The 27,230-nt window shown below is 38.5% G+C and overlaps 1 protein-coding gene across 3 annotated transcripts in view; it reads left to right on the top strand.

Moving 5' to 3' along the window:
- trim37 (tripartite motif containing 37) overlaps positions 1 to 27,230 on the top strand; it is a 79,452-nt gene that overhangs the window by 30,933 nt on the left and 21,289 nt on the right. For all 3 annotated transcript variants that reach the window (XM_008428660.2, XM_008428661.2, XM_008428662.2), the window contains 6 exons: positions 2,894 to 3,073; positions 3,463 to 3,577; positions 5,065 to 5,256; positions 6,135 to 6,268; positions 22,896 to 22,978; positions 24,972 to 25,208. In XM_008428660.2, coding sequence (XP_008426882.1) covers positions 2,894 to 3,073; positions 3,463 to 3,577; positions 5,065 to 5,256; positions 6,135 to 6,268; positions 22,896 to 22,978; positions 24,972 to 25,208 — 941 coding nt within the window. The remainder of the gene's footprint in view (positions 1 to 2,893; positions 3,074 to 3,462; positions 3,578 to 5,064; positions 5,257 to 6,134; positions 6,269 to 22,895; positions 22,979 to 24,971; positions 25,209 to 27,230) is intronic.

The raw sequence follows: 27,230 nt of genomic DNA, 5'->3' as shown, positions 1-27,230 counted from the left end.
TATATATATAGGCATATGGGCCTGTCGCGATAAACGATAAATCTAAATCAATTAATCGCACAATAAATTAAACCTATCGACCTCATTTTAATTATCGTCTTTATCGTCTCTTCCTGCCTTTTTTTCTTTCTGTTGACACTGAATGAAAAAAGGCTCAACTCCGGTGCTCTCCACTGACCCTCCCTTCCTCATTTCCTTAGTGTAATCTCTGCGCACACGACACGAGCTGTTGACCCATAATTTCAAAACCTGAGAGACCACACATTAGCCAACAGAAATCCTAGGTATAATGTTTTGATCGGGTTCGATCGTGCCGTGTGGTGCCCAGCCACACAGCACTTTGGACTTGTAGCCCAAAATAATGTCTACAAGTCCAGTTAACTAATTTTAAAACCAGACATTAATCAATGCTTTACTGGAATCTACTTGTGATGCATGTGGCTAGAGATAGCGCAAAGTCCTGACTGAATTAAAATCATTATAACCTATTTATGTAACGATAACGAAGAACATCTGAAAGTTTACCGGGTTTATCAACTGCGGTAGCAATTTGGCTCCAACTCCTCCCCTTGTCATTTCTATATTCTTTGCATGAAATGTTGAATAAATATTAATGTTTCCACATATCATCTCCAATGTACGCTGGATGGACTTCGTGTTGCGCCGTGTCAGCTGTTTGGGATTCCCCTCCTTAATTTCCCCTCAGAAAGCGGAGGAGAATCCACTACCTGTCACATTCAGGGTTAACGCTTCCAATCGGGGAAAACCCCTTATTTAGATCGGAGCGGTCACGACGATCTAAATCACACTACAGGATGATCGGTTACGAAATCACCAGCAACAATCTTAGATCGGCCAACGATCTAAGATTATCGTAAGGGGAAAATAGGGGGAAAAAAAATGGTGTAGTATGAACTACTGCATTAGGTAGTCGGATGTTCTCATCTTCTCTATTTAAATCAAGTGATTACTGACGGGCAATATAGTATACAGACTTCATAATCTGCACTCTTTTGGTTGACTGCAGTATTTATTTCCACTTTGGCTTTATGTTGTTTAGTTTTTATTCAAGTACGTTTTTTGTTAATGGAGACCAAGAATCCATTTTATTTTTGTTTTTGGTTGTTTTGTTTATGTAGTTTATTAGTTCCAGTGTTCTTTTGAAAATAAACTGTATCTATCTATAGCAGGAAATCACATGTATTATTACGTAATTTCCATTAAATCAGTGTCAAAAAGGTCTTGAAACAATATTATCGTTTATCACAATAATTTTTTAGACAATTGCTCAGCAAAATTTGTTATTGTGACAGGCCTAAATATATATACACACACACAAAGAAACAATTTCCTATACATATGAAAGTGGCCATATATATATATGAACAGCACGGCTAAGTGTTAACATTAGGATACTTTTTCTTCTTTGATGATGCAGTGGGAACATAAGACATTTAACTGTGACCAGTGTGATTTTGGCAATTTGAGGGTATAGCCAAGATCTTAAATATCATGTTCCCACTGCATCATCAAAGAGGAAAAAGTATCCTAATATTAACACTTTGCCGTGCTGTTTTATATATATATATATATATATCTTTATTTATTTATTTTAATTTTTTCTCCCACTATAAAGCGCTTCCACCTTCTGTGTTATCTATACAGATACCTATAGTACAGTAAAATATTAATGGTTTTATTTGTTTTGGTTCGCACAATGAGTCACTGACAATTTTTGTCATAGTACCGGCAAGAGTATAAAACTACTTTCACCTTTGGTTATACCATTGTCATTGCATGCTTAACATTCACCTGTAAACGCACACCTATATCTGTGCCTCACATTGACCTGTGCGAGCAGAGCAAATGCAGTGACTTTTTAACTTGACTCATACCTTTATGTAGAGTTATCCAAAGAAATATGAGTTCTCAGATATAAATGTCCATATAGTTGAGCCTGTGTCCAGTTTAAGTGAAAGGAGGCGCATGTGATCCGTGCCGTTGTAAACTTTAGAGATCCAGCTGTGACAGTGCATGAAGCAGCCAATGCGCAGAGGCACCAGCGGTGCGATTGGTGCACTCCCAGGCTCATACTGTATGCAATGCATAAACTATAAACCCATCTTTCAGGAAAGAGTCTGCTCTGCCAGTGAAACACTCAGCACACTAAAGACACTTGCAGTCGGCTAATGGTTAAAAATATGTAATAAAAAAACTCCATAAATAATAGTTAAAGCAAAAACAAGCATTGCTTAGACTGGTTAGGGGCTCGGGAAGCCCTGATTTTTGTCATCATAAAGAACGTTGTCATCTGTGCCTTGGTAAACGTTAGAGATCCAGCTGTGATAGTGCATGAACTGGTGTTTTGACTTTACTTTTTTCTGAGGGGAAAGTAAATTTGCAATGTCACATTGCCTTCTTTTGTCAAATTCTTTGAAAATGTTTTCTTTCTTTAATCTTTGAGTTCTCCTTATATAGAAAACTCGAAAATCCAAAAAGTTATTTTTTTTTGACTACTCGTTTAACTTGAAACATAAAATTAAGTAAACTCTTGTTTTCATCTAAATTGCAAGATGTTTTTTGTTATTGTCCATATTTTTTCAAGAAATAATCTACATATATTTTTTCAAACAGTCAAGTCAGAAGTGTGTTCAAGAGAAACAAACCATCCATTACTAACCACAGCATTGGTTTTGGAACTTTGAAGGCCACAACAAAATCTTTAGCTTTCAAGTTGTGGTGCTGTTGGAAGCCTGTTAACAATTGGCCACATCACATTCAGTAGATGGAAACTCAATATTTTCTCTTTTAAGGTCTTGCTTACCCCAAAGTTAACTTATTTGATCTTGACACATATTTAGCCAGAAGTGAACAGTGTTCCTTAACTGTTCAGATATGAGTACCGTGTTGAGATGGTGCACCAGGCGTCCAGAGACCCGACCAAGAACATCATCCGAGAGTTTGCTTCAGACTTCGAGATTGGTGAATGTTGGGGCTACAACCGCTTCTTCAGACTGGACCTGCTGGCCAGCGAGGGCTACTTGAACATGCAGACCGACACGCTGGTCCTTCGGTGAGCTCAAACATAACTATACTTGCGTTTCCATTACAAATGTGCATAAACTTTTTCAATAAGCGCATTGCTTCTGTACGCAAACTGGTATGACTCATGCAAAAAGTTTTTCTACTGCATTTTTGCAAAAAGCATAAATTTTGATACAGCTAAAAAACTGCCTCATCCTGGAGCAAAAACTTTTTTTTGAAAATTTTGATTTTGAAATTGACATGTTTCCATTAAGGAAAATTTATTTTTTTAATTTCAATTTGTGCAATGTAGGTTTTGTTGCTTTGCTTTCTACTCTCATAATGTGATCTAAAAAACAATTCTAGTGGGTTTAAAAAAAAAAAAAGTATCATTATAGTATAAGTATAAGCAATTATTTCTTTTTTGCTATTGTGCAGCTACCAGGTTCGCTCACCTACATTTTTCCAGAAGTGCAGAGATCAGTACTGGTACATCAGCCAGTTGGAGTCAGCTCAGAGCGGCTACATACAACAGATCAACAACCTCAAAGAGGTACGTCGCTAACTAAATGTTTTGGTTGTGTGAGGGCTCTACACAAACCAGCCAGAGAGACGCTGAATGGATTCCAAAGCTATTCTTAATTTATTACAAAAAGTCCAAAAATAATTCAGAAATTATGAATTGGGCCCAAAACTGAGGTCAACATAACAAACTTAGTAACACAAAGAACTCAAGCACAAAACTGACCTAACAAACAAGACATGAGGGGAACTTGAATAGCGGCTGATCAGACCACAGCTGATACACAAGGGTAATTAAACATACAAGAACTTAAACAAATGCAGGTCAACACAATACTAAATATTTAAATTAAATAAATACTATTAGAACTAAACTGCCAAAAAAGAAGAAACATTAAAAAAATAGTAAAATTAAACTAAAGAAAACCAAATTTCCCCATTCCCGGGCAAACAAATGGAATGACCTGGTGAGGAGGCTTGTCAGCCATGTAGGACATCCATCAGCTGGAGCTCTTCTGTGTGACTCCAACAGCAGCTCCAAAGTAAACTGGTAACTCAAAACAAAGAAATTATCCATCCATCCATCCATTTTCTGTACACCCTTGTCCCTTAGTGGGGTCGGGAGGGTTGCTGGTGCCTCTCCAGCTAACATCGCATTTAACAAAAATATGAAGAACCGACAGTTAAAGTTAACTAAATGTGTGCGCTGCAAATAGTTAACTAAGGAGTCAGGCTAATGATTATTTTAAAAATACAAAATCTAAACTATTCACTAATCAATGTGTAAACTAATGTTAAGGATGAAAGGAAAACGATTCAGATCTCTGTGTGACAGTAGGGTCAGCTGTCACAGTTGCTTAACCTCATACAGCTGACCACAGGGTGTCTACGCATCAGAAAAATCCTTAAATTCTTGTATCTAAAAATAAGGGCTTAAAATGAAAAATTTGATTGATTGAAATAGCTTTTGATTTTAGTAAATGTGACCACTTACTGCTGCACATTCAAAGAATGACCATTTGCAGTTCTTTATAACCCATAAAATGTTTTGAAAATCTGCTGTGCATAATAATTTGGAACAGTGCGTTTTAAGCTTTTTATTTTTGTAAAAAAAATACTGTCCTCATTGGCAGTTTTGTTCGGTAAAATTTGATTTACTCTAATAGTTCGTGACTTGAAAATTATACTAAGATTTGCATTGACCATTAAGGAAAATCTGAGGAAATATCACCTGCATACTACGGTAATTTGGAACATGGTGTATTTTTGCATCTATCATTGGTATTACTGCCAGTTGACTGAACAACGTTTGGCTTTGCCAATGACTAGCTAATGTTGCCATTCTGCTCAATGCTACATGCATCCTTGAAAAAAAAAGCTTTATAAAATATGCGTTTGTTTTTTTATATACATTTCTGTTACTATACAGGTCTTATGATTAATGCTCTTGAAGTCTTAAATTTGAGTTGGTGATACCTGCAAAACTCTTTATAACCTGTTTAATTCATGTGACGTCAGAGGCTGGCCATTGAGTTGTTTCGCCGTCAGACATCCCGCAGCTCCTCGCCCCCTGACCTGAGACTGACTGCAGGCACTGCAACGTCTGAGAGAGACCCTGGCTCAGTAAAGAGTGATGACGATGCCCAGACCACTCTGAGCAACTCTAAAAAAGGAGAAGAGGAGGAGAGAACGCAGCATGACGACTCAAATGTAAGACTCACAAGACCAAAGTGGTAGCTGAGAGATTATTTGGATTTTCATAGTAGTGTGTGTTTTTGTTCATATGGTTCATTAAAAAATATAATGAGAAGAAAAAAAATAAGTGCATAAGAGATTATTTCTAACCTGAACCCAGCTGTAATAGTCATCCAGTCACTCTGTCTTCCTTGATTCACGTTTTTCTTTTCTTCCTTTTTTTGCTTTATTTCCCTTCCTTTCTCTCTTCCTTTATTCCATGCTTCCTTCCTTCCCTGCTTCTTACATTTTGTTTCCTAATTTTTGTCCTTTGCCTTCCTTCCCTCTTTCCTTGATTTTCCTTCTTTCCATCCTTCCTTCCTTACTACTTTAATTTTCTCCCTCCTTCCATTTCTCTTTCTGCTTTCCTTTTTGTTTCCCTCTACCTTCCTTCATTCCGTCCTTGCTTTCTTCCTTCACTTTTTCTTCCTCAAATCTTTTCTTCCCTTGTTTTTTCTCCTTTCCTTCCTCTTTTTTTTTCCTTCTTTTTCTTTCTTCCTTTGTTCCTTCATTTTCCTCGTTTTCCCTTTATCTTCTGTCTTTTTTTATGTCCTTCCTTCTTTCATTACTCCCTTTCTTCTTTCTTTCCTTCTATCCTTCCTCCCTTTTCTCCCTTCTTTTATTCCTTTCTTCCTTCTTTGCTTGCTTCTGTTGAATTATGTTTTATAAATTCACAGGTTTGTATTTCTGCATTAACAATCGAAAAACAAGAACAGATTTCTTTAGATTTGAGTTTGGAAAGTTCAGACTTTCCGAATCAAAAGCTGTCGTTACTTTAGAGACAAGTCTGCTTCTCTCTTGCCTGTCATCAGGAATGCAGATTCTGTAGATTTGACCTGTTTGTTGTTGTTCAGGAACTGTCTGACGGAGACCTGGAGGTGGATTGCCTCACTGAGGAGGAGGTGAACCCGCTGGATGGCAGCAGCACCTCAGGAAGCTCCACAGCCACCAGCAACACTGAGGAGAACGACATAGACGAGGAGACCATGTGAGTGGAACCTCTCTCCTAGTCTGCCACCTTTTTAAAACATTCAGAAAGAACCTTTTCGAACAGAAGGGAAAACAACAAATCGTGCAAATGGAAATTATTGAGCTCATTTAAATATTTTTTGCAATTTATTATTTATTTATTCAGAAACCACTTGTTGCATTTTTGGTGGTTGTGCAGGAGGCTCCACTTCTGCTTTTCAAAGATGTACGGTTGTATAGTCATTCTGGAAGGAGCTCAAAATAGGCAGAACTGACCAGACTACAAACTGATTAAGAATGATTTTGTGCAATACATTTGAGGAACATGTTCCTTTTCAGTCAATTCACTCAGTACAAAACGGAGTATGGGATATCACGCCCCGCGTGACGTAACTGAAGACACCTTTTTTTAAATTTATTTTATTTCGAACAGACAGAAAAGACAATCAAGAAAGAAAAATATAGAATGAAACAAACTAAGGAAATAAAAGGTAAAACAAGTTATTTTGCCCAAGTGACATGCAAATCTTATATTTTCTGTTCGAAAAGGAGCAGGTAGAAGATACAATATCTTATAATGTCCTGCCCCTTTCATACTTATCAATTAATAATCAATTAACTGTCAAAACATCAAAATGAGACAACTTGTTTCCACTTTACATGATATTTAAAGATGTACAATTATTTAAACACTATATCATTAATAGCATTTATGAACTATAAAACAGTCATCTTATAGAACATATTTTGAAATAAGCTCCTTTTTAATCAGTTTTTTAAGCTGGTTTATATTTGTACTTTTTTTAACTCATCATTCAATCCATTCCAGACATTTACTACACACACAGATGAACAAAAACTCTTTGTGGTTGTTCTAATACATTGTTTTTTAAAATATCCTTCACCTCTTAAATTATAAGCACGTCTCTATCACAAAACCTTTCCTGTATATTGGGTGGAAGTTGCTGAATTGACCTTAAACATGAATTGTACAGTTTTAAATATTACAAGGTCCCAGAATTTTAGTATTTGATTTAACAAATAACTGGTTTGTGTTCCCAATATCCCACTTTATGTAGTATTCGGACTGATTATTTTTTGTATGACGTATAATGGCTGTAAATTTGTTTTATATGTATTTCCCCATACTTCCACACAATATGTTAAATGTGGTATAATGAGTGTGTTATACAGAATAAACAAGAATTTGTAGTCCAGGACAAAAGTAATTCCCCTCAGAACAGCAACACTTTTGGCTATTTTAGATTTTACTAGGCTGATCTTTGTTTTCCAGCTAAATTTATCATCCTATATGACACCCAAAAATTTTATTTGTTGTAAATGAAGATTGTTAATAGTTATTTTAATTGGATTATTTTCTTGTTTTTTTTATTGTTTCCGAATATCATGAATTTAGTTTTATCTAAATTTACAGATCATTATTGTTTTTGAACCAATGTTGTAGTTTTTTCATTTCTGTATTGACCACCTCTGAGAGTTGTTGAATGTTTTCTCCAGTACAGAAGATACTTGTATCATCTGCAAATAGAATGTAATTTCTAAGGTTTGATACTTTGACTATGTCATTTATATACATAATTTGGGTCCCAACACTGATCCCTGCGGAACCCCACAAGTTATGTTTAGTAAATCTGATTTCTGATTTTCGAATTCAGTTTCCTTTGTCCAATGTAACTTCTAAGCCAGTTTAATGCCACCCCTCTAATTCCATACCTTTCCAGTTTTTTTAGTAAGATGCCATGATTGATGGTATCAAAGGCTGTTTTTGAGATCCAGAAATACACCAATTGCAAATTTCCTTTCATCCATACTGTCTATGGTTTCTTCTGTTAACGCCATCAGTGCCATTGAAGTTGATCTGTTTTCTCTAAAGCCAAATTGACGATCTGTCAGAATGTTCTGCTTTTCAATGAAATTATCTAACCTTTTACTAAACACTTTTTCTAGTATTTTAGAAAATTTACAAAGTAGGGGCACAGGTCTATAATTATTAAAAATATGCTTATCGCCAGATTTAAACAGAGGAATAACCTTTGCAATTTTCATTGCATTTGGAAATGTTCCAGTTATGAATGACAAGTTGCAGATGTAAGTCAGTGGATCTGCAATATTATCAATTATCTTTTTAATAAGTGACATGTTAATTTCATTCCAGTCCATTGATTTTTTTATTGTTACATTGATTAACTATTTCCTTAATTTTGATTTTGTCTACAGGTTTCAGGTACATAGATGATGCATTTCGTTTTATACAATGCATCATTGTATACATCTATGTATACACATCTTGTATACATAGATGTGTACATCTATGTATACAATACATAGATTGTATTGTATACATAGATACAATACAATCTACTAAAGCCAACTAAAGCCTTTATGCTTTAGTTGTATAAAGGCAACTAAAGCCTTTATGCAACTAAAGGCTTTAGTTTCCTTTAGTGGCATAAACTAAAGGCACATAAACTAAAGGCACATTGTGTATATATACACATATACATGTATATATTTTCAATGTATTACTGGATTTCAGAAAGTTGAGCAGAAGTTGCCTGGTTGTCTTGTTTCACTGATATTTATTCAGCTCTTCCATGTGTCTGATATCAGTATATCAGTTAATGTAAATCTTGCAGTTTGAGGTCCATGTTGACTGTATTTTCTTTTGTTTTCTGAGAAAACGTGCTCGTCTAGCTATATCTGCGTTCATTTTTGTAAGACGCTCATTTATATAAACATTGGATCCTTTTAATTTCCGTCCTTGTTTTAGGAGTGCATTTTTATGTTTCCTGTTTGTAAACCTCATTACAATGGCAAGTTTAACTCCTTTGTTTTTTGTGGAAGAGGATGACAAGCTTCAATAGCATTGTTATCAATGATGATGCCCTTTTTACTGAAGAATGTTTTTACCTGTTTTTCAAAAGATCCTTGATCTTTATCCCTTTCTTCAGTAGTGTTTGCCTCTGTCACGGCCCGGGCATATGATCGTGGCTTTGTTTCCAACCCACTAATTACAACATCATTCATTCGACTGTATTGTTCTAAGTCAGCCACACAATGTTCCAGGAAGGCTAGTTGCTTGTCTTTCTCAACATTCTGTCTTTTCAACATTCTTTAACCTCCCCCATTAAGTTCATTATAAGTTGCTGTTGCTGTGAGATTTTTGCTATCTTATCAGACATAAAATCCAAGGATTTCTTTATCTCCTCAAACTCTTCCTCTGTTATAGATAGGCTTTGCTTCATATTTCTTTTCAACATTTCCGTTTAATCTGAACAAGTTGATGGTCAGGCGTTGCAGGTCCAGCTCAGGTATTGCAGCAGCAGCCCAGTGTTGTAGCCTCAGCTCAGGTGTTGTTGCAGCAGCCCTTTAATCATGCCTTTAGGCAAATAACGTGTGATGACAGGTGGTATGCCCCGCTTGTATATAAATACAGCCCCATCACAGTCATTATTCAGTTCTTACGCTCTTCACCTCGCTGAGAGCACCCATTTTTCAACCGGTGCTTTCTCGCTGCTGCTAGCTAGCATTGGTTTTGTTTTTCCAAAAACTAAACCAAGAAAGTGCTGGGAGAGGCTACCATGTCACAATAAGACCCCATGCTCTCTAAGTCTAGGAACCCGGTTTGGTCCAAGTCTGAAGAGTACGAAGGTGTCAAAGCTTCCACTTCCAGCTGGGCAGCCCCAGCTTCCAGCTGGGCAGAACCCATGGAGTATGTGGATGGTTTAGCCCAAACTGGGCAGGATGCAACCCCATCTCACTATCACCTTTAGGTTCAGGGTGACGACGATGTGCTAGACATCGGCCTGGAAAGCCTTTTGGAAGACGATGGCAACGACTTTTCTGCAGGCCAATGTCCATCTGCCGCCGCCGCCTTTCCGGTGGGTCAGGATAACACATCGTTCCTTTCCCTTTGCCGGCGTGCAGCTGATAAGTTAGACATCGAGTGGCCCACCCCTCCTCCTGCTCAGAAGGTGTCTTTGTTCACTGGATTCTATCTGCCGACAGAGCCGGCTGCCCATGTTCCCAGATTTTGTCTCGGAGCTAACGTCGACCTGGAACAAACCGTTGTCCACGCGTGTTAAGGCCCCCACATACTCGGGCGTACTGTGCACATTCCACGAACTGCGCGTACTGTCTGCGGACGGTTGGGTCTTCATACTTGTGTACTGATTACCTAAAATTCTCTCCTGACAAATTCTTTTATTTCACACAATCCTAATGAGAACTAACAAAGTTTGATGAACTATTTAGCCTTAACTCACCTCTCAGTGCGAGACAGAGAATGGCAATCACATGTCGGTTCATCCGGCAAAGACAGTGAACCGCTGCCCGGAGCAGTAGGAACTCCTCTGCCTGCAGTTTCTACTGCAGGCAGAGGAGCAGCAGGAGGCTGCGCTGGCTTTAACTGTAATCAGGGATCCATTCAATAAGCTTTATTTATTATGTTTCAAAAGCACAATTGTGATTGGTGTAATAATTTGTGCAGCAATCGAAAATGAGCACATACCCGATTATCTTTTCCTTGCCTCCTATCTTTTTTGCTTACGTGTCTATCATGTCCCCGTGACAACTTTATGTTGACTTTATCATGTTAATGTCAACTTTGAAACAATATGAACTCATATAACGCTTATTCTCAACCTTAGCCCGATGTCACATGAAAACCAGTTCAATGTGAACACTGTGTCCACCGGGTAGTTTAATGTGCGCGGACATGTCTGACGGACGTTCGCTTCGAATCTGCACGGAGTCTCCGCGAACTGAAGTGCACCCGAGTATGTTGCGGCCTTTACAGTGCCTGTCTATGGACAGTATGTGGACCTGGAAGGTGCCGACAAAGCGGGTCTGGTTAATCTACCACCAATGGAGGCGTCCTTGGCAGCTTACCTGGCGCCATCATACAAGCATACTGTGTGCGGCTCTGCCACACTTCCATCCAAACAATGCAGGTTTTCCGCATCCTAATTGGAGAAGACCTATCGCGCTCAAGCAACCACTGCTCGTCCCCTCAGCTCTGCCACCATGCTTCAAATTTATCAAGCTATATGCTTGTTCGAGCTAGGAGCTCAGATGCCTCCTGACAGCCATCTGATCCCCCTTTTAAATGAGATCAGAATCACTGTGGATTATATTCTTCGCACATCATGCTGTGCAGCGCTCTCACTGGGGAGGGGGATGGCTTTGACAGTGGTTGCTCAGAGACACCTATGGCTAATGCTTTCTGACGTTCCCGATAGGGACAGGGCCATATACATGGACGAGCTGGTGTCAAAGGAAGGGCTTTTTGGACAATCCCTTGATGCAATCCAATCGAAGTTTGAGCTTAAGAAAAAGCATACTAAAGCTCTTTGTTGCATAATTCCCAGACGTGACGCTAGGTCCAGGCCCAACATGAGCGCACGCAAGCTGGTGACAGCACTGGCGCCACCAAAGAGAGCAGCACCACCCCCGGCTCTCATCACTACAATGGCGCAGCCGTCAAAAAAGCGTACTACCTGCCAGTCGGCTTGGAGCAAAGGCCCTCCTCCGGGTTTTCAACAAGATTTGACGTCTCAAAAGAAAAAGCCTCAGTCATCCTAACGAAGTGAGATGGCGTGACAGAAGAGAGGCTTCAGAAACAGGGAGACCTGATTGCCGCTCATTCGTTTATGCGCAAAAGGCATATCGTTTGTTTTGTTCAGGGTTCCAGCCCCAAGAGGCGCTGTGTTTTCCTAACACAGTCTCCCAAGCACAATACCCCAATGCACACACTATTTGCACTTTCAGCCCCAGGTTTAAGTGGGCTAATTGTTTCTCAAGAAATGAGAAAACATGTCCGGAATATTTGTGCAACTGTTCCACATGTTTCAATAAAGAATGCAGTTTATTTGCCAAAAAATCAAAATCAAAACACTGTGTGCCACAATGTGCACAACAGTCAAATGGAGCTGCTCCTCTCCATTCCAGCAGAAGGCAGCACCTCATCGCCAACAGTGCGCCAGGTCAGATGTCGAGAAGGACCTCGCTGCAGCAAACAGAAAGGGGCGGACGGACCACTGTCAGTCTCATACTTTATTTGGAAATGGGACCATTGCACTCCAGTAGCACAACTAATATAATTACATGACTAAATCAGAATAGCAGAAAGTCTTTATTATTTATTATTAATTCTGGTATTACTGGAACCATAAAAGATACATTCCCTCACAAAACATCAGACCTTTTCATTATCTTAAGGATGTAGAGCTAAATAAATGACCTAAACAAGACCTGAAATAGGTTCCAGTTTCTCTCTATGGCCAATTTGTTAAAACTGTGGCTAATTTTAAATACCTCATGTCATTACTGGACAGCCAGCTCAAAATTGCTGAAAACACTGGCTATATTTCTAAGAACTGTTCTCAGTGACTCTTATCTTTTAAGAAGACCCAGTGATCTTGGGGTCACCCAACTAGAGGTTGTGTGCAAGACAATGTTGAGTGTTTTAACTTTTTATCTACTCAGTGGGTTTGGTCACATGAGCTGCAGATTATCAGACAAAGTTTTAAGAATACTTTTAATGGCGCGTAAAGTAGCAGGTAAATAGTGGTGAAACCAAAAACAACTCTGTCTCAACTGTTTGCTGAAAGAACATGGAAAATGGCAAGGAATATTTTAGTAGATAGCATCCACCCTCCTTTTTAATCAGTTTGAACCTCTGAGCTGATGAAGGGGGTTATTGTGTTCCTCTTGTACCTAAGAACATCTATTAGAAGTCTTTTATTGACAGTGCAATGATTATTTTTAACCAAACTAAATAACATTTACCTATAGCATGCTGAGTGTTTTACTCGGTACACAAATTGTTGATTGGGATTCTATGAATGAGTTTTTATTGTTGTAGAGTCAAATGAAAATTTCCACCTTGATATATTAAAGAGTTTCATCTTAATGTTTCCTATATATAAGACTCTACCAACAGAAAGTCTTTAGGAATAACATATAGCACCGGAAAAGCAAAAATGTGAACTTTAGCTTGTATCTGTTTAACAACCCTGGTTGTAACAACCAGATTTGTTATTCTTCTGTGAACCTAATTTATTTGTTTGTTCTTGACTTTTGCTAAATTAAGTTTTTCGTGTATGTAAATAGTATTTTACAATTTCTTTTGTCCCACCCCCCCATAATTGATGGCGATATATAGATATTATTTTTAATGTAAATAGGTCTAGTCTGTCATTTTAATTAACTCTGTTTTATTGGAGAATTTATTTTTTAAGGTTCCAGTAAGACCTGAATTAATAATAAATAATAAAGACTTTCTGCAATTCTGATTTAGTCATGTAATTATATGAGCTGTGCTACCATCCCCACGCCACTAAAGGCTACTGCCTTCCTGCTAGAGAAGGAAACAGGCCCGAAAAGATGCAACTAAGGAGCAGATTTAGAAGTACACCGAAAGCTACGGAATTTGTAAAAAAAAACACAAAAAAACTGAGTTGCGCTGAAGTAAATAAAAGAGAAAAATTCAAATACATGCTAAGAGTGAAACTCCTTCCTAAAGGTGAAGATATATCACAGATTTCAAAAGAAAATAAAAACGGGAGACCGCAAAGGAAATAGCACCCCACTATAGGAAATGGTGCCCCCCTTAATTTCCGGAGTTCAATGGTCCCGTTTCCAAATAAGGTATAAGACTGGCAGTCGTCCGGCGTCCATAGATATTAATATGGACGGGCCGTTGCTGCGATATGTCAGTGTCCTAGATCTTGTTTTCCCTTTAAGTTATCTAAAATAGTTTTATAACCACTACATTAGCTCAGTGATTATTGAGAATAGGGACAAAATGGGTTTTAATTTTCCCATATTTTATATTTATTTCTCAACCTGATGTATGCAAATATGACAAATAATGTTTTGGAAATGTAAAGATGCTAAGGTGCAGGCTCCCAGTTGCAACATTTTTAAAAAAAAATTGAATTTTTAATTGACCTGACCCAGAACTTTGTCATCAACATCTGACAAAAATAAATATAAAAGGATTTTTAAAATACCCTATTAGTAATATTTTTACTCATTTTACAAACAAATGCTTCTCAAGAAACAAAAATATTATTTAAAACAAAAAACAACAAAAAGTCCATCTGATGGAGTTGACATTGCATGACAGAGTTGACAGAGAACTGAAGGTGGTGACAAACTAGTGAGTAAAATGAAAAACTTGATACATGTGAAGTAATGCAATTTATGCAAAATATATTAAAATGAATTAATTGCACATTTAAGTGAGATTTAACAACAATTTCACTGAAAGAGACAAAAACTCTGATGGGGTTGACAAAAAGCCAAACTACCTCAATTTATATGATGTTATTCTGAATGAGGCCATGTTGTAGCTCATCAGGTCCATTAAATCTTTACAGTAAACTAAAATTAAGCTTTTATTTCACAAAATTTCAAAGTTTTGTAAATTGTCAGTTATGGTGTTGACACATCATGGTTGTGACGAGCAATTTAGGAATAAAAAGAAGAAAACACTAAAGAATAACATAAGCTAACCAGAGCTAACTAGCCCTCTTAGCAAAGGAAGAGAAAGGAAGTGGTTATGGGGTTCTCAGAAGTTCTGGTGCCCCCCAATAATGCCTGATTTTTTTTTACATTCTTTTCATGTCTGACGGTGTTGACAAAAACTAGGGACAAATTTCAATGGAGTTGGAAAATATATAAAAATAATTTTTAATTAAATTTATTGATACTTTTATAATTATTTATATGACTACTTGTACTTAATTGTCATAATATATAATTCTAGTATTACTATTATAATGTATTGAGTTCTGCTCCTGGACAAGGGATTTTACAGGCATCATCCACCGACTACAATGTTTAAAATAAAAAAATATTCAGCAAACACCAGGAAAATATACATTGTTGTGCTCACATGACCCAGGTTAGTTTAGTCAGATATTTGAAAAAATTATATTTTGTGTATATTTTATTCAAATGTTGTGCTTTATCCATCGGACCTGTTTTGTCCCTATTCTCAAGAATCACTGAGCTATGTGGTTACAATCACTCAGTGGTTACTTCGGGCCAATTTAGCTACATAGGAAATATTTCTTGGTTGTTTAGAAGCTCATTTCTGGCTGCAAAGTCAAGTAATTCTGATCTTTCATCCTTACCTGTGAAAGGTAATGCCAATTAATCCATTTTGTTTTGTAAAACGGTTGAAACAAGTCCACACAGCACAGGAGCTCCAATCGCTCTGCTGCCTGTTCACACTGCAGCCTGAAGTGACCCAATTCCGATTTTTTGGCAATTCCGATTTTTTTACCGGGGCCGTTCACACTGCCAGTAAATGCAACCTGTATGCGTTCTGCAGAGTGAACGGGCAAACGACCTGAAAGTGTCTCGCATGCGCAGTAGAAGGCGCAATAGCGTCAGTGTTCTCAGCGTTCTGCCAACCGCCATAAAAAGAAGAAGAGCTCAGTGTTTGCGGAAGTAAACATGGAGGCTAACGGTGGAGCTTAGCTTACGTATTTGAAGTTGTTGTCAACCGGAGCAGCATATTAACAACTTAATCCTCATTATAGTCCGTCATGGTTGTTGTTTTTCTTCCTGGGGGGCGCGTATCAGGACGCAGAATAGTGAGATTTGTTGAGAATCAGTGATTTTAAGTTCGGACGAAGGCGGCCCGGACGTTAGGTCGCATTTCAATCGGATACGTATCGAATATGGTCACATTCGAAAAAGAATCCGATCTGTGCTGTTCACACTGCCATGAAAAGATTGGATACAGGTCGCATTACGTCAAAAAAATTGGAATTGGGTCACTTCAGCCTGCAGTATGAACGCACCCATAGAAGATGGCGGTGACGTAACCTACCACTCAGCACTCCATAAGGCGTCGACGTGTTCATATCTATGGGTCCGTCCCCACCCCTTTCTGTTTGCTGCAGGCTGCAGCGAGGTGTGCTTGCAAATGTCTGGCTGCGCGCGTACGTCTTTGGCGTACATGCATACTTTCCCCATGGCTGGAAAGGACCATTGCAACGAGTTACCAGTTGCAATTCCGTGTAAAACCAGCCCGTTTCCAATTAGTTATAAACACAACTGTAGGGAGTAGGGTTGCCACACTAGTGTGCCGTGGAAATTATTCAATTTCACCTACGGTACCATATTTTCCGGACTATAAGCTGCTACTTTTTTTCTAAGCTTTGAACCATGCRGATTGTAGCCCGATGTGGCTTTGCTGTGTATTTTTCTTCAACCACCAGGGGGCTCTCTAGCAGGAAGTTAATCATTAGAAGTCAAAATTGTAAATCAAAAGAAGAACGTGCTAATTTTCAACCACATGCTAGCAGCAGGCACGACAGAGAAATGTTTTCAAACTCATATCATGCAGCTTTTAACTTGAGGGCTGTCGATCTGCCACTACAGGAGGGAAATAGAGCCGCTGCATTTAAGCTCGGTGTGAACGAAACCATGGTTCGGCTTTGGAGACGGAGTGCTGCGTCCTTAATATATGCAGCAGATTTATTAGGATGCCGCCCTCTGCTGGGTCCTTATGGAAATTCAAGAGCAGCTTCCAGTTTTTTTTTTTTAGTTTTTTTTTTCAAAAAAAAAATTGAAGGTGCTAGTATGGTGCGCGCTATAGTTCTAAAAATACGGTAATTGATTTTAAAAGATTTTTTGAAAATTAATTATCTGCCAATAATGCCATCTTTGAGTGTCTGCTGTAGCAGTGACTAGCGGCGTAATCATGTAATTTTCTTACCACTAGATGGCAGTAGGTACAGARCATTTTACATTACAACAAGAGAATTAGTGATGCATGAATGTTACAGGTAGCGGTGAGAGCATCGTATCTAGCAAGACTGTGACGACAGTGATGGAAAAGACAGAGAAGCTCAGCAGTAGTTGGGTTTGAAAGAACATGGGTCCATTTTCCACAACATATCTGTGTGAAGTGAGCTTCTCAAGCCTGGTTACTATACAAACTAAAACCAGAGAGAGACTGAGAGTTGTTGAGGATGAGTTTTGTCTTTCAATTTCTGCCAGGAAATAAGATCTGTTTTCATGGGTAAAATATACAAATATTGACATTTTGTACATGCAACTCTTCATATTGTAACAGTGAATATGAAGTGAATTGTTTCCCAAGTATTATTGCTTCTTTCAGAATAAGAATTATTTTCTGTATTTCGGCTATACGAATGCTTGTGGATTAGTTTGTAAAACAGTTTGAAGTTTTCTACAACTTCTTTAAATTTAACACAACAGTGTTGTGGCTGTTCAGGTGTATTTTTGAAGTGGACATGTTAAGTGCAATTTGAAATAAGAAATGTAAAATGTGATAAAATACATTTTTGTGTTTATTTGATTCCTATTCAAGAAACTTTGATAAGAATGACTAAATATGTAACATAGGCTACAGAGTATCTTTGTTTACATTTTTGGTTGGTGGTGTGCCTCGAGAATTTTTCAATTAAAATAATGGACCTTGGCTCAAAAAAGTTGAAAAACACTGCCTTAAAATACGGAATCGTCTCGTATTTGGCTGTTAAATGTTGCGATACGGGACACGATTTGTTCCGTATTTCTATAAATATCATCCGATAGACATGCCTATCACACACACATCAACACTAATTATAACAATAATGACCAAAAGAAAGCACAGGATATATTAAGGTCAGCTAATTTGTCCTGGCGGGATGTAAAAAGGACCCCAAACAAAACTACGGCCCTACGCTGTTGTAGTTGCCTAGAGACGGACACTTCGCAGCTACGGTGAGCTGCTACCAACCCCGCATCTTTTTAAAACGTCCTTGACCTGATACTCCACCGTCCTTAGAACCAAAACCTCTTGTAAAGATACAGACGGAGAGGGAAGAATCAAATCAAAGGTTGAACATGTTAGTGAGGATGAATACGGGCATTAAAAAAAACCCAACTGTGTCCATCATGGCACTGTGCGGTGCTGTATGATAGACAGAATGGATCAGGAGAGGAATTGCAGACTTGTCAGAACCTAAAGAACCAGAAATCAGCATCTCTTCATCCCTCAATCATCTCCTGAGGCTGAAATAGTACAGATTATTATTGATTAAGTTTCTTATTATGCTTTTAGTCGACTGTTATGAGTTAATTATTTGCTTATTTCATGTTTAATATCAGCCAAAATAATATAAATGGTCATTTAGAGAACAAATCATACTGAGAGATTAACAGTAAATACATAAATATTTCCTACTTTAAAAAGGTTTGTTAGGGCTTTCTGTTTGTTTTATCAAGAAATGTTGACATCTATTATTCATTCAGTGTTCATTTAATCTATTAATGTCAGACACAGACATGGTGCCCAGGGGCGGTTCTAGATGGGGGCCTACAGGGGTACAGAAGAAATTATGCTAAATAAATGTCCTTTTGTTAATACTCAGTGGTGGATTATTTTAACCTTCACAATTTTACTTTAACATTGAATTAAAAATTATGGTTCTGCACTTTTAGCTGCTGTATGGATTCACGATCACACTTTCTGTCTGCCAGGGATCTGCAACCTGGATCTCTGTAGACACAAGTTGCTCTTTGGTTCACTTGCTTTATCAAATGATGAACTATTGCTTTGTTTTTTTTATTTTATTTTTTTAAAGTGTCCCGATGAAAAAGCACCGACTACCCTGGCCGTAGTGGTAAATTTGATCTAGAACCAGCCCCCAAACCTAACTGCTTATTTGTATAAATATTTTGGTAATACAATACCAGAATTTTCACATAGCTTATGCTTTTCGAGCCCTGTCTGAGGACACATTTTGATTATTAAATTAGGTGTTATGATCAGTACTCAGTATTTGAGCAGTTTACTAAATACATTTTACACTTGCTTAATTAAACTTGTTTAAGATATGCTCTGATTGGAGTACAATTTTGGAGTACTCTATACATGAATGATTGCTCTATGGATTACTTTTTAAAAACAAAAACACTTGTTTTTAAAAATATATATATATATCACTGCAGTGGCCATCCCACCCCATGAGAGTAGGGGCAACATGTGCCATGGTGGGCGTCCCTTATTTTTATTTCTGAAAGGTGGCAATCCTAGTAGGGACCAAAGCAGCGAAAGTTCTGAGAGAAGAAATAAACATGTTGTTGGGGAAAAAGAGCAGTGCGTGTGGTTCCCACTTCGGAAGCAAACAGAGGTTGGTACAGCCGCTGTTTTGTTGTTCCAAAGAAGGTGGGCTATGTCCCATCCTGGATTTAAGAGTGTTATACAAGCACCTTCGCAAGTACAAATTCAAAATGTTGACGTTGAGACAACTTTTGAACTCTGTCAGTCCAGACCATTGGTTTTCTGCAATCGATCTGACGGATGCTTACTTTCACATAGCAATTCACCCAGAACACAGGCTGTAGCAGACCCCCCCCAAATGAAGGATTTTGGCTTTACTAATTAACAGCCAGGTTTATTGAAGTATCATATTTTCCGGACTGTAGAGCGCACCATACAATAAGCTACAAATTTAAAAAAATAAAAATAAATAAATAAATAAATAAACTGGAAATGTACATATATAAGCTGCACCGGTCTATAAGCCGCTGGTTTCTCTGCCGCTCTCGGTTTTCCATAAGGACTCAGCAGAGGGCTGCATCCTAATAAATCTTCTAGATTTATTAGCAGTCTCCAAAGCTGAACCATGGTTTCGTTCACGCCGAGCTTACGTACAGCACTTCTATTTCCCTCCTGTACTGCCAGATCAATAGCCCTCAACTTAAAAGCTGCATCATGTGAGTTTGAAGAATTTTCTCCTTCATGTCTGCTGCTAGCATGTGCTTGTTCTAAATGAAAATGTGCACTTTCTTCTTTGATTTCCAATTTTGACTTCCAATGACTTACTTCCTGCTAAAGAGCCCCCTGGTGGTTGAAGAAAAATCCACAGAAAAGCTGCACCGGGCTATAAGCCGCGTTGTTCAAAGTGTGGGAAAAAAGTAGCGACTTATAAAAGTTATAAAAGCTTATAAAAGTAGCGGCTCCGGAAAGTATGGTAAACTATAAGTTTCACCGTAAGAGCTGTTGCACAAACACAAACACAAAAACACATTATAAGCTACAAAACACACTCTTACAACCGTAACGTTTTAAAACTGAAAACAACGTTAACTACTAACATCAACTGATTCAAAAACTATAGCGTATTTAATTACAGTAAAGCAAAAATCGCAATTTCAATTGATAAATATTAGAAATATCCTAGTTACAAAATAAACGTACCTTGTGCCTTTATCAAAGGAGCCGGTAATAACGAGATACATTTTATAACAGTGTCGCTAGTTATCTTCCATTCCTTCTGTTGCCAAGCTGCCACTGCACAACATAAACAGCGGACGCTCTGTCATCAAAATAAAAGCATTAAATTCAAAAACCGGAAATCTACTAACAAAATAAAGGTAACAAGCGCTAAAAAGGAATACAACAAATGAGCTTAAGCCAGGGTTATTTACACAGGCATTTTCAGAAATTTGGTTTTGAGGGAATAGCATACGAGTACCTGTTCTTACCCTTTGGTCTGTCGCCCTGCACATTTATGAAAATTGTGGAAGCAGCGCTAGCCCCTCTCAGAGAAAAGGGAATTTGCATTCTAGCTTATTTGGACAACTGCGCTTTAATAGCCAATTCCAGAGAGCAAGTGGCAGAACGGCTGCCGCAGGTGCTGACCCACATTCAAGCCCTGGGATTTTCGGTAAACTTTCAGAAAAGTTAACTGAACCCGAGTCAACAGTTCTCATTTCTGGGGCTGGAAATATGCTCCCTGTCAGCTCAAGCTTGTCTTTCAGATCACAGTGTGACCGCGTTTCATCGGTGCCTTGCTCAGTTTCAGTTGGGGTGCAAAGCTGTCTTATAGCTGATGGAAACGTTGGCTTCCATGATCGCAGTGGTGCTACTAGACCTTTGAAAATGCGTCCGATGCAGCGCTGGACACGCTCTCACCGGCTGTGCACGTCACAGCACCTGCACAAGAGGCTGCCGATAACTGCCGCTTGCATGTCAGCCCTTCACCCATGGAGGGAGGCCGGTCTGATGTATCGTGGGTCTCCAATTAGCAGGGTGTCCTTTTGCAAAGTGTTGTCTACAATGCCTTCCTCCCTGAAGGTGTGGGGGGCAATATGCGATGGCATAGAGGTGAGAGGGGTCTGGACATTAACCCGATCCAAATTCCACATAAATTACCGTGAGTTGTGGGTGGTCCTACTAGCTCTAAAGCATTTTTGCAAGGTTCTGATGAACCAGCATGAGTTCTGATGTATGCATTTCCCCCAGTGGAAATTATTCTGCCAGGGCTGGAGAGAGTACGCAGATGGGGCCTGTCCTTGATTCTGGTGGCCCCTTGCTGGCCAGAAAAGTCATGGTATGCAGAGATAATCAGCTTGCTAGTAGTGAAGCCTTGGAAACTCCCCGCCAGCCGGGATCTCCTCTCCCAAGCAGGCGGGGAAGTATTTAATTCACACACAGAATTGTGCATGCCTACTTGCTGAGAGGTTCAGCTTGTTGGGTAGAGGCCTCCCTTTAGATGTGGTTGCAACCATTCAGAGTTCCAGAGCAACTTCCACTTGTGATTTATAGGCCTATAAATGGTGGGTTTTTGAACAGTGGTGTCACAGCAAAAACATTTCCCCCTTCCAACGATCCATTGTGGATGTTGGAGCTGCTGGATAAAGGTTTGTCTTTCTCCACAATTAAAGTTTACTTGGCTTCCATCTCTGCTTGTCATCTTGGCGTTGATGGAGAACACCAGATGCTCATCCCCTGGCGGTGCATTTCTTAAAAGGGGTCTGGAGGCTGAGACCAAGGATAAAGTCTAGCATTCCTTCCTGGAATCTGACTGGTCTTGGATGCTCTTTGTAGCTCCACTTGAGCCCCTTGAGTTGGTTGATATAAAATTTCTATCATACAAGATGGCTCTGCTTCTTGCCTTGGCGACTACAAAGCGGGTTGGGGACCTGCATGCACTTTCGGTGCATCCCTCTTTGTGTTCAGTTTTCAGCTGGTTCAAAGGTCACCTTAAAACCAAATGCTACGTAACTCCCTAAGGTGATTCCTTCAGATTAAAGCACAATGACTATTGAGTTTTTGTAGTTTTTATCCCCCTCCTTTTACTTCTGAAGAGCAAGGAAGGTTGCATTTGCTGTGCCCAGTACATGCACTGCAACTTTACATCAATTGCATTTAGGATGTGTGACTGTGTGATCAGCTGTTTGTGTGTTTTGCCAATCCAACTAGAGGCACGCCACGGGGTGTGAATATATGTCCCATACTCTATGTGTTGTACCGAGTGAATCGACTGAAAGGGAACGTAATGTTATGCATATAACTACTGTGATGGGGGTGTATTTATATGCAGGCGGAGCCTGCCACCCGTCATTGCACATCATTTGCCTAAAGGCGTGATTGAAGGTGTCTTCAGTTAGGCCATGTTGGGGGCGTGATATCCCATACTCTGTGTTGTACCTCTTCCTCTCCTTCAGGGAACAGTAGTTATATGCATAACATTACATTTTGTGTTGGCCATAGAACAATCCCAACCTGATCAAGGAAGCATAATAGATCACCTTTAAAGAGCCATAAACTAAGGTGAAGTTTGTTTCCTATCCCTTTTGCTCAGGTCAGGGGAAAATGATGTAGACTTCATGGGAAACCTGGAGGCAGAAGAAGGAGAGCTTTCTGAAGACCTGGCTGGAGCCACAGGTATGATTCAAACAGCTGCTACTTTACATGATTGATTCCATGTGCTACTCCCACAGCTATTAACCCTGTTGTTTGGTAGCATCTGTTCTTATTGTCTGCTCATGTCCTCTAGGGTCTCATAAAAAAGCACAGTCAAAATCTGTTTGACTGTGCAGATAGCCTTAAAAATAGACCTCCTCACATCCAGTGTATTCAGAGTTCATGCTGAGAGAAATTATTACTTTTTATGACAGGAGCTCCTCTGGAGCTCGACTGGGCTTACTAATTTTTCTGGGGGAAGCCATGTATGTGCGTGCATGCGTGTGTATGTAAATTACAGTGATGGCTGAACTCTGTTACTACACGAAGGGCTGAGCTGGCATTTATAACTACAGATATGCTACCTTGACTACTTGGTCCTAAAATGACAATGACTTTGGACTGTCAAAATAAGACCAACACAAACCCTACAAAATAAAAGCCTTCACATTTTTCACAGTAGGTAATTGCTATATAACTGACTTAACTCAACTACTGTTACACATGGGATTAGTGTGGCCCTTTAAAATGAAGCTTACTGAAAATTTCAATGTAAAAGCCTCAATATTCCTTTCAGCCTCAATAGCCCTTTATTTCTTTCTCACAGGTTAGTGCACAGGCATTTTAATACCATTTGAAATGGCATTTCAGTACCAATTGCGGAGCAAGGCTAAGTTCATGTTAGTCAACATGCTTTTTATTCTCCACATGCTATGGACTGTAGTCCATAGCATGTGGAGTTTAGCTAAGCTTAGCACTGATGCTAATTTTTAGCATCAGAACACGGTGTTCCAACCGATGTGCAGGCCTTGTTTAAATTTCTTCAGAAATGTTCAGGTTTTAATTTTTTTGTTTTTAAGATTCTATGGTTGTGGGTTTAAGTGTTGTCAGCAATGTCTTCCAGTAACATAATTACCCAGTAATATTTTTATATTTGCTGTCAACTTAGCATCTTTTAATACAAAACCCCAGTGGACTGCCTCGGTGCCTAGAACACCAGGCTTAGCCAGTTTTCTTGTAAAAACCCTGTAAAGCTGGATGTTAAAATTTACGTAGAATATCGATGAGTACTAATCATAACAAAAGTTTAAAATAGCTTTTTTTGAAAACAAGACATATGACGTATGAAGTCTAAAAGTGAATCAGGCAAAATGCAATGGACTAAAAACCTAGTAAAACACAAAGCAAGCAAAGGAAATGGTTTTCTTCTTGAAAATGCAGACACTTCATCCATACCACAGGCCTTATTGTTCTTTAGGCTTATGACTGCATTATAAATTTCTTGAACTGAAGCCATCACTTCATTATGACTGATACTTTCCAACATATATGGGGAGATTTTAACACAGTTAAATAGTTCATAATAATGCTTCTGTCACATTTGATTAATTTCCTCTGCTCCATTTACACCATCAATATTTACTGGCAGACCTGTTTTTTAATTAATCATTTTCTTTTCTTCTAGAAATCATGTGTGCAGTTTTTCATTTTCCTTGCAATAAGATTTGACTTGATTGTGTCCTCATTTCTTTCAATAAAACGTAGGGCATATTTAAAATGTGCATTGCCAGTTTATTATACTCCATGCTTCTGTCTGCCTCCCACAACTAACTAACACTAACCCACTTCAACTCAGTCCAACAGTTGTGGATTCGATTCCAGCTTTGGACATTTTAAAATATTTGGAGCTCCATACGTTTTCCCACATCCTTTTATCTAAACATTGTACCAGTCTAACAAACCAACCTCTCACTCTGTCTAACTAACCAACCAACCAACCAACCAACCAACCAACCAACCAGTCTCTTACCAATCAATATACATAAGATATATTTCCAGTGTGGAAATATATCTGGTAAAATGACTGGGAAGATTTTTGATGCTTGGTACATAGTAAACCATGAAGCTCACATGTTTCTTCATAGAAATCAGAGCCATTTGAACCTGGGGCTCTATCATATTTTCTCATTGGCAGGTGGATTCAGCTCCAGCATGCTCTCATCGCATCGAGGCGCGACTGCAGGTCGTAGCAGCAGCGGGGGCGCAGCTTCTGCTGCTCCCGTTGGGGGTGCTCTTGGGCCAGGCAGCAGCAGCCTTCTGGAAATCGATCCAGTCATCCTGATCCAACTGCTGGACCTGAAGGAGCGCAGCAGCGTGGAATCTCTGTGGGGCCTCCAGCCTCGACCTCCGGTGTCTCTGCTCCACAGCCAAGGTCAGGACACAAAACAGAAATTATTGTGAAAAAGATCAATACTCAGTTTCTTTTAAATAAAATGTGATTATGTAGCTCAGATTAAAGCCTGACAGTCACGCAGATTTTTATTTCTTTTAATGTTTTTACAATGTCTTTTAGTATAAAAAAATCATTATACAAGAACAGATTTATTTTAAAATCATGACATATAATTGACAAAAAAAAACTAATTTGTTGTCCTGTTACATGATAACACAACATTTTACCAAGTATTTTAGTCTAGAGTTCTAATGCAAATATCTTAGTAACCTGGAAATAAGGCAACTTTCAAGTAAATATTGGAAAATATATAGAAGTTTGTTTTAAGTTGATAATTCCTTAATATTGATTAAAATCTTCTACTTACTCTAGCAAATTAAAGTGAAATAATCTGCCAGTGGAACTGTAGTTTTTTTTATATACTTTATTTTGGATTTTGGTAATATCACAAGTATTAACTAACAAGACAAAATTGGTTCACAATAAAGCACAATTCAAACAATGAGACATACTTAAAATAAAATACATTTACAATAATATAACACAACAACCAAATGACAAGAAGGACTGGATGGGGTGGGGGAGGAGGGTAATCAATAATAATAATTATCAGAAATAATAGTTCCTATTTCATCAGTATAAGGAAATTATTGATTTAAGACAACATATCTTGTTGAAAAGTTACTTATGTTTTTTGCAGGGAAAGCTGTTGAGCTGTTACATTATGACATCACATAATAAAAGTCAGACATGATTTCTGTACTCTGAAAACAGAAAAACAGCATGGACGGCTTCTGTGATCAGTCTAATTATCTGGTTGCAGAAATATTAACTAAGTTAAAGAAATCCAAACTTTTTAAAAATGTTAATAAATGCTACATTTTCAGCATAGAATGTTTTTTTTAGATATATTTTCTGAAATAGAGTAATAAATTCCTATTGACATAAACATGCAAAAATGAATGTATGATCTGCTGTGTTGTAATGTCTGCCCCCTATTCACATAAGAAAATTAACTATTCAGCTCAGAACACAAATTTCAAATTAGGGCTGGGCGATGTATTGAGTATACTCGATGTATCGTGATATTTTCTATTTGCGATAGTTAAAATGGCTATATCGTAACTATCGAGTATAAATTGCCGCTTAAATAATAAACTTTCGCCGTCAAATTCACTGCGAGTATGGTTTATCCGACACCGTATGAATCAATAGTCCCTCCCACCTCCCAACATGAAAATTTTCTACCAGTCACGCTGCGCGAGAAAACAAACAAGGTGACAGCAAGAGTTTTAGGCGAGCAGCTGAATGAGACGGTAACTGAAGAGGAATCCTATTAACTCGTTTAGTTCCGAATAGAAACAACCCTGGATTAATAATTTGGCAGTGGTTTGGATCTTATATGGAGGACATCAAACAAAATGAGGTAATTTGCAAAACATGCTATAAAACTATTGCCACAAAAGTTGTACCACAAGTCTATTTCACCGCCTAATCAGACTATTCTTTTACATGCCACTCATAGCCGCGCTGCTGCGGTAGAACCAGTCCGTTAAAGTGAAACCTGGAGATGTAGGTAATCATACCTACATCATCGTAGAGATATGCAATGGGAAAAATAACTCAAAAAATTACTCATTCTTTTTTTTCTCGCTCTCTGTCGGCTTTACGCTACAGGAAGACTCGTTGTCATAGCAACTGACAACAACGCAACTTTATGTATCAGATTCAGCACCAAAGCACTCAACCATTACCCCCACATAGAACAGAACATTCAATTCGTTACAGTTTTGGGTTTTTAAGCTTGATGTGTATTTTGCGTTTATTAATAAGTGATCACTGTGGTAGATTAGCCACCGCTGCTATTAGCCACGCTAACACAGCGATTGTTGATTAGCTGATGCTGTCAGTTTGTGTGTAGGTCGCCTTTTTTATTTTTAAGTTGAACCGAAATACACCTTATTCCACAACACATCGATATGTTGCGTTTGTCAAAGTCAA

Source organism: Poecilia reticulata, linkage group LG14 (genome assembly GCF_000633615.1).
Source record: "Poecilia reticulata strain Guanapo linkage group LG14, Guppy_female_1.0+MT, whole genome shotgun sequence".
In the NCBI taxonomy this organism is placed as follows: Eukaryota; Metazoa; Chordata; class Actinopteri; order Cyprinodontiformes; family Poeciliidae; genus Poecilia; species Poecilia reticulata.
Note: the sequence above shows the minus strand (reverse complement) of the source record. Positions and strands in the feature narration are given on the sequence as shown.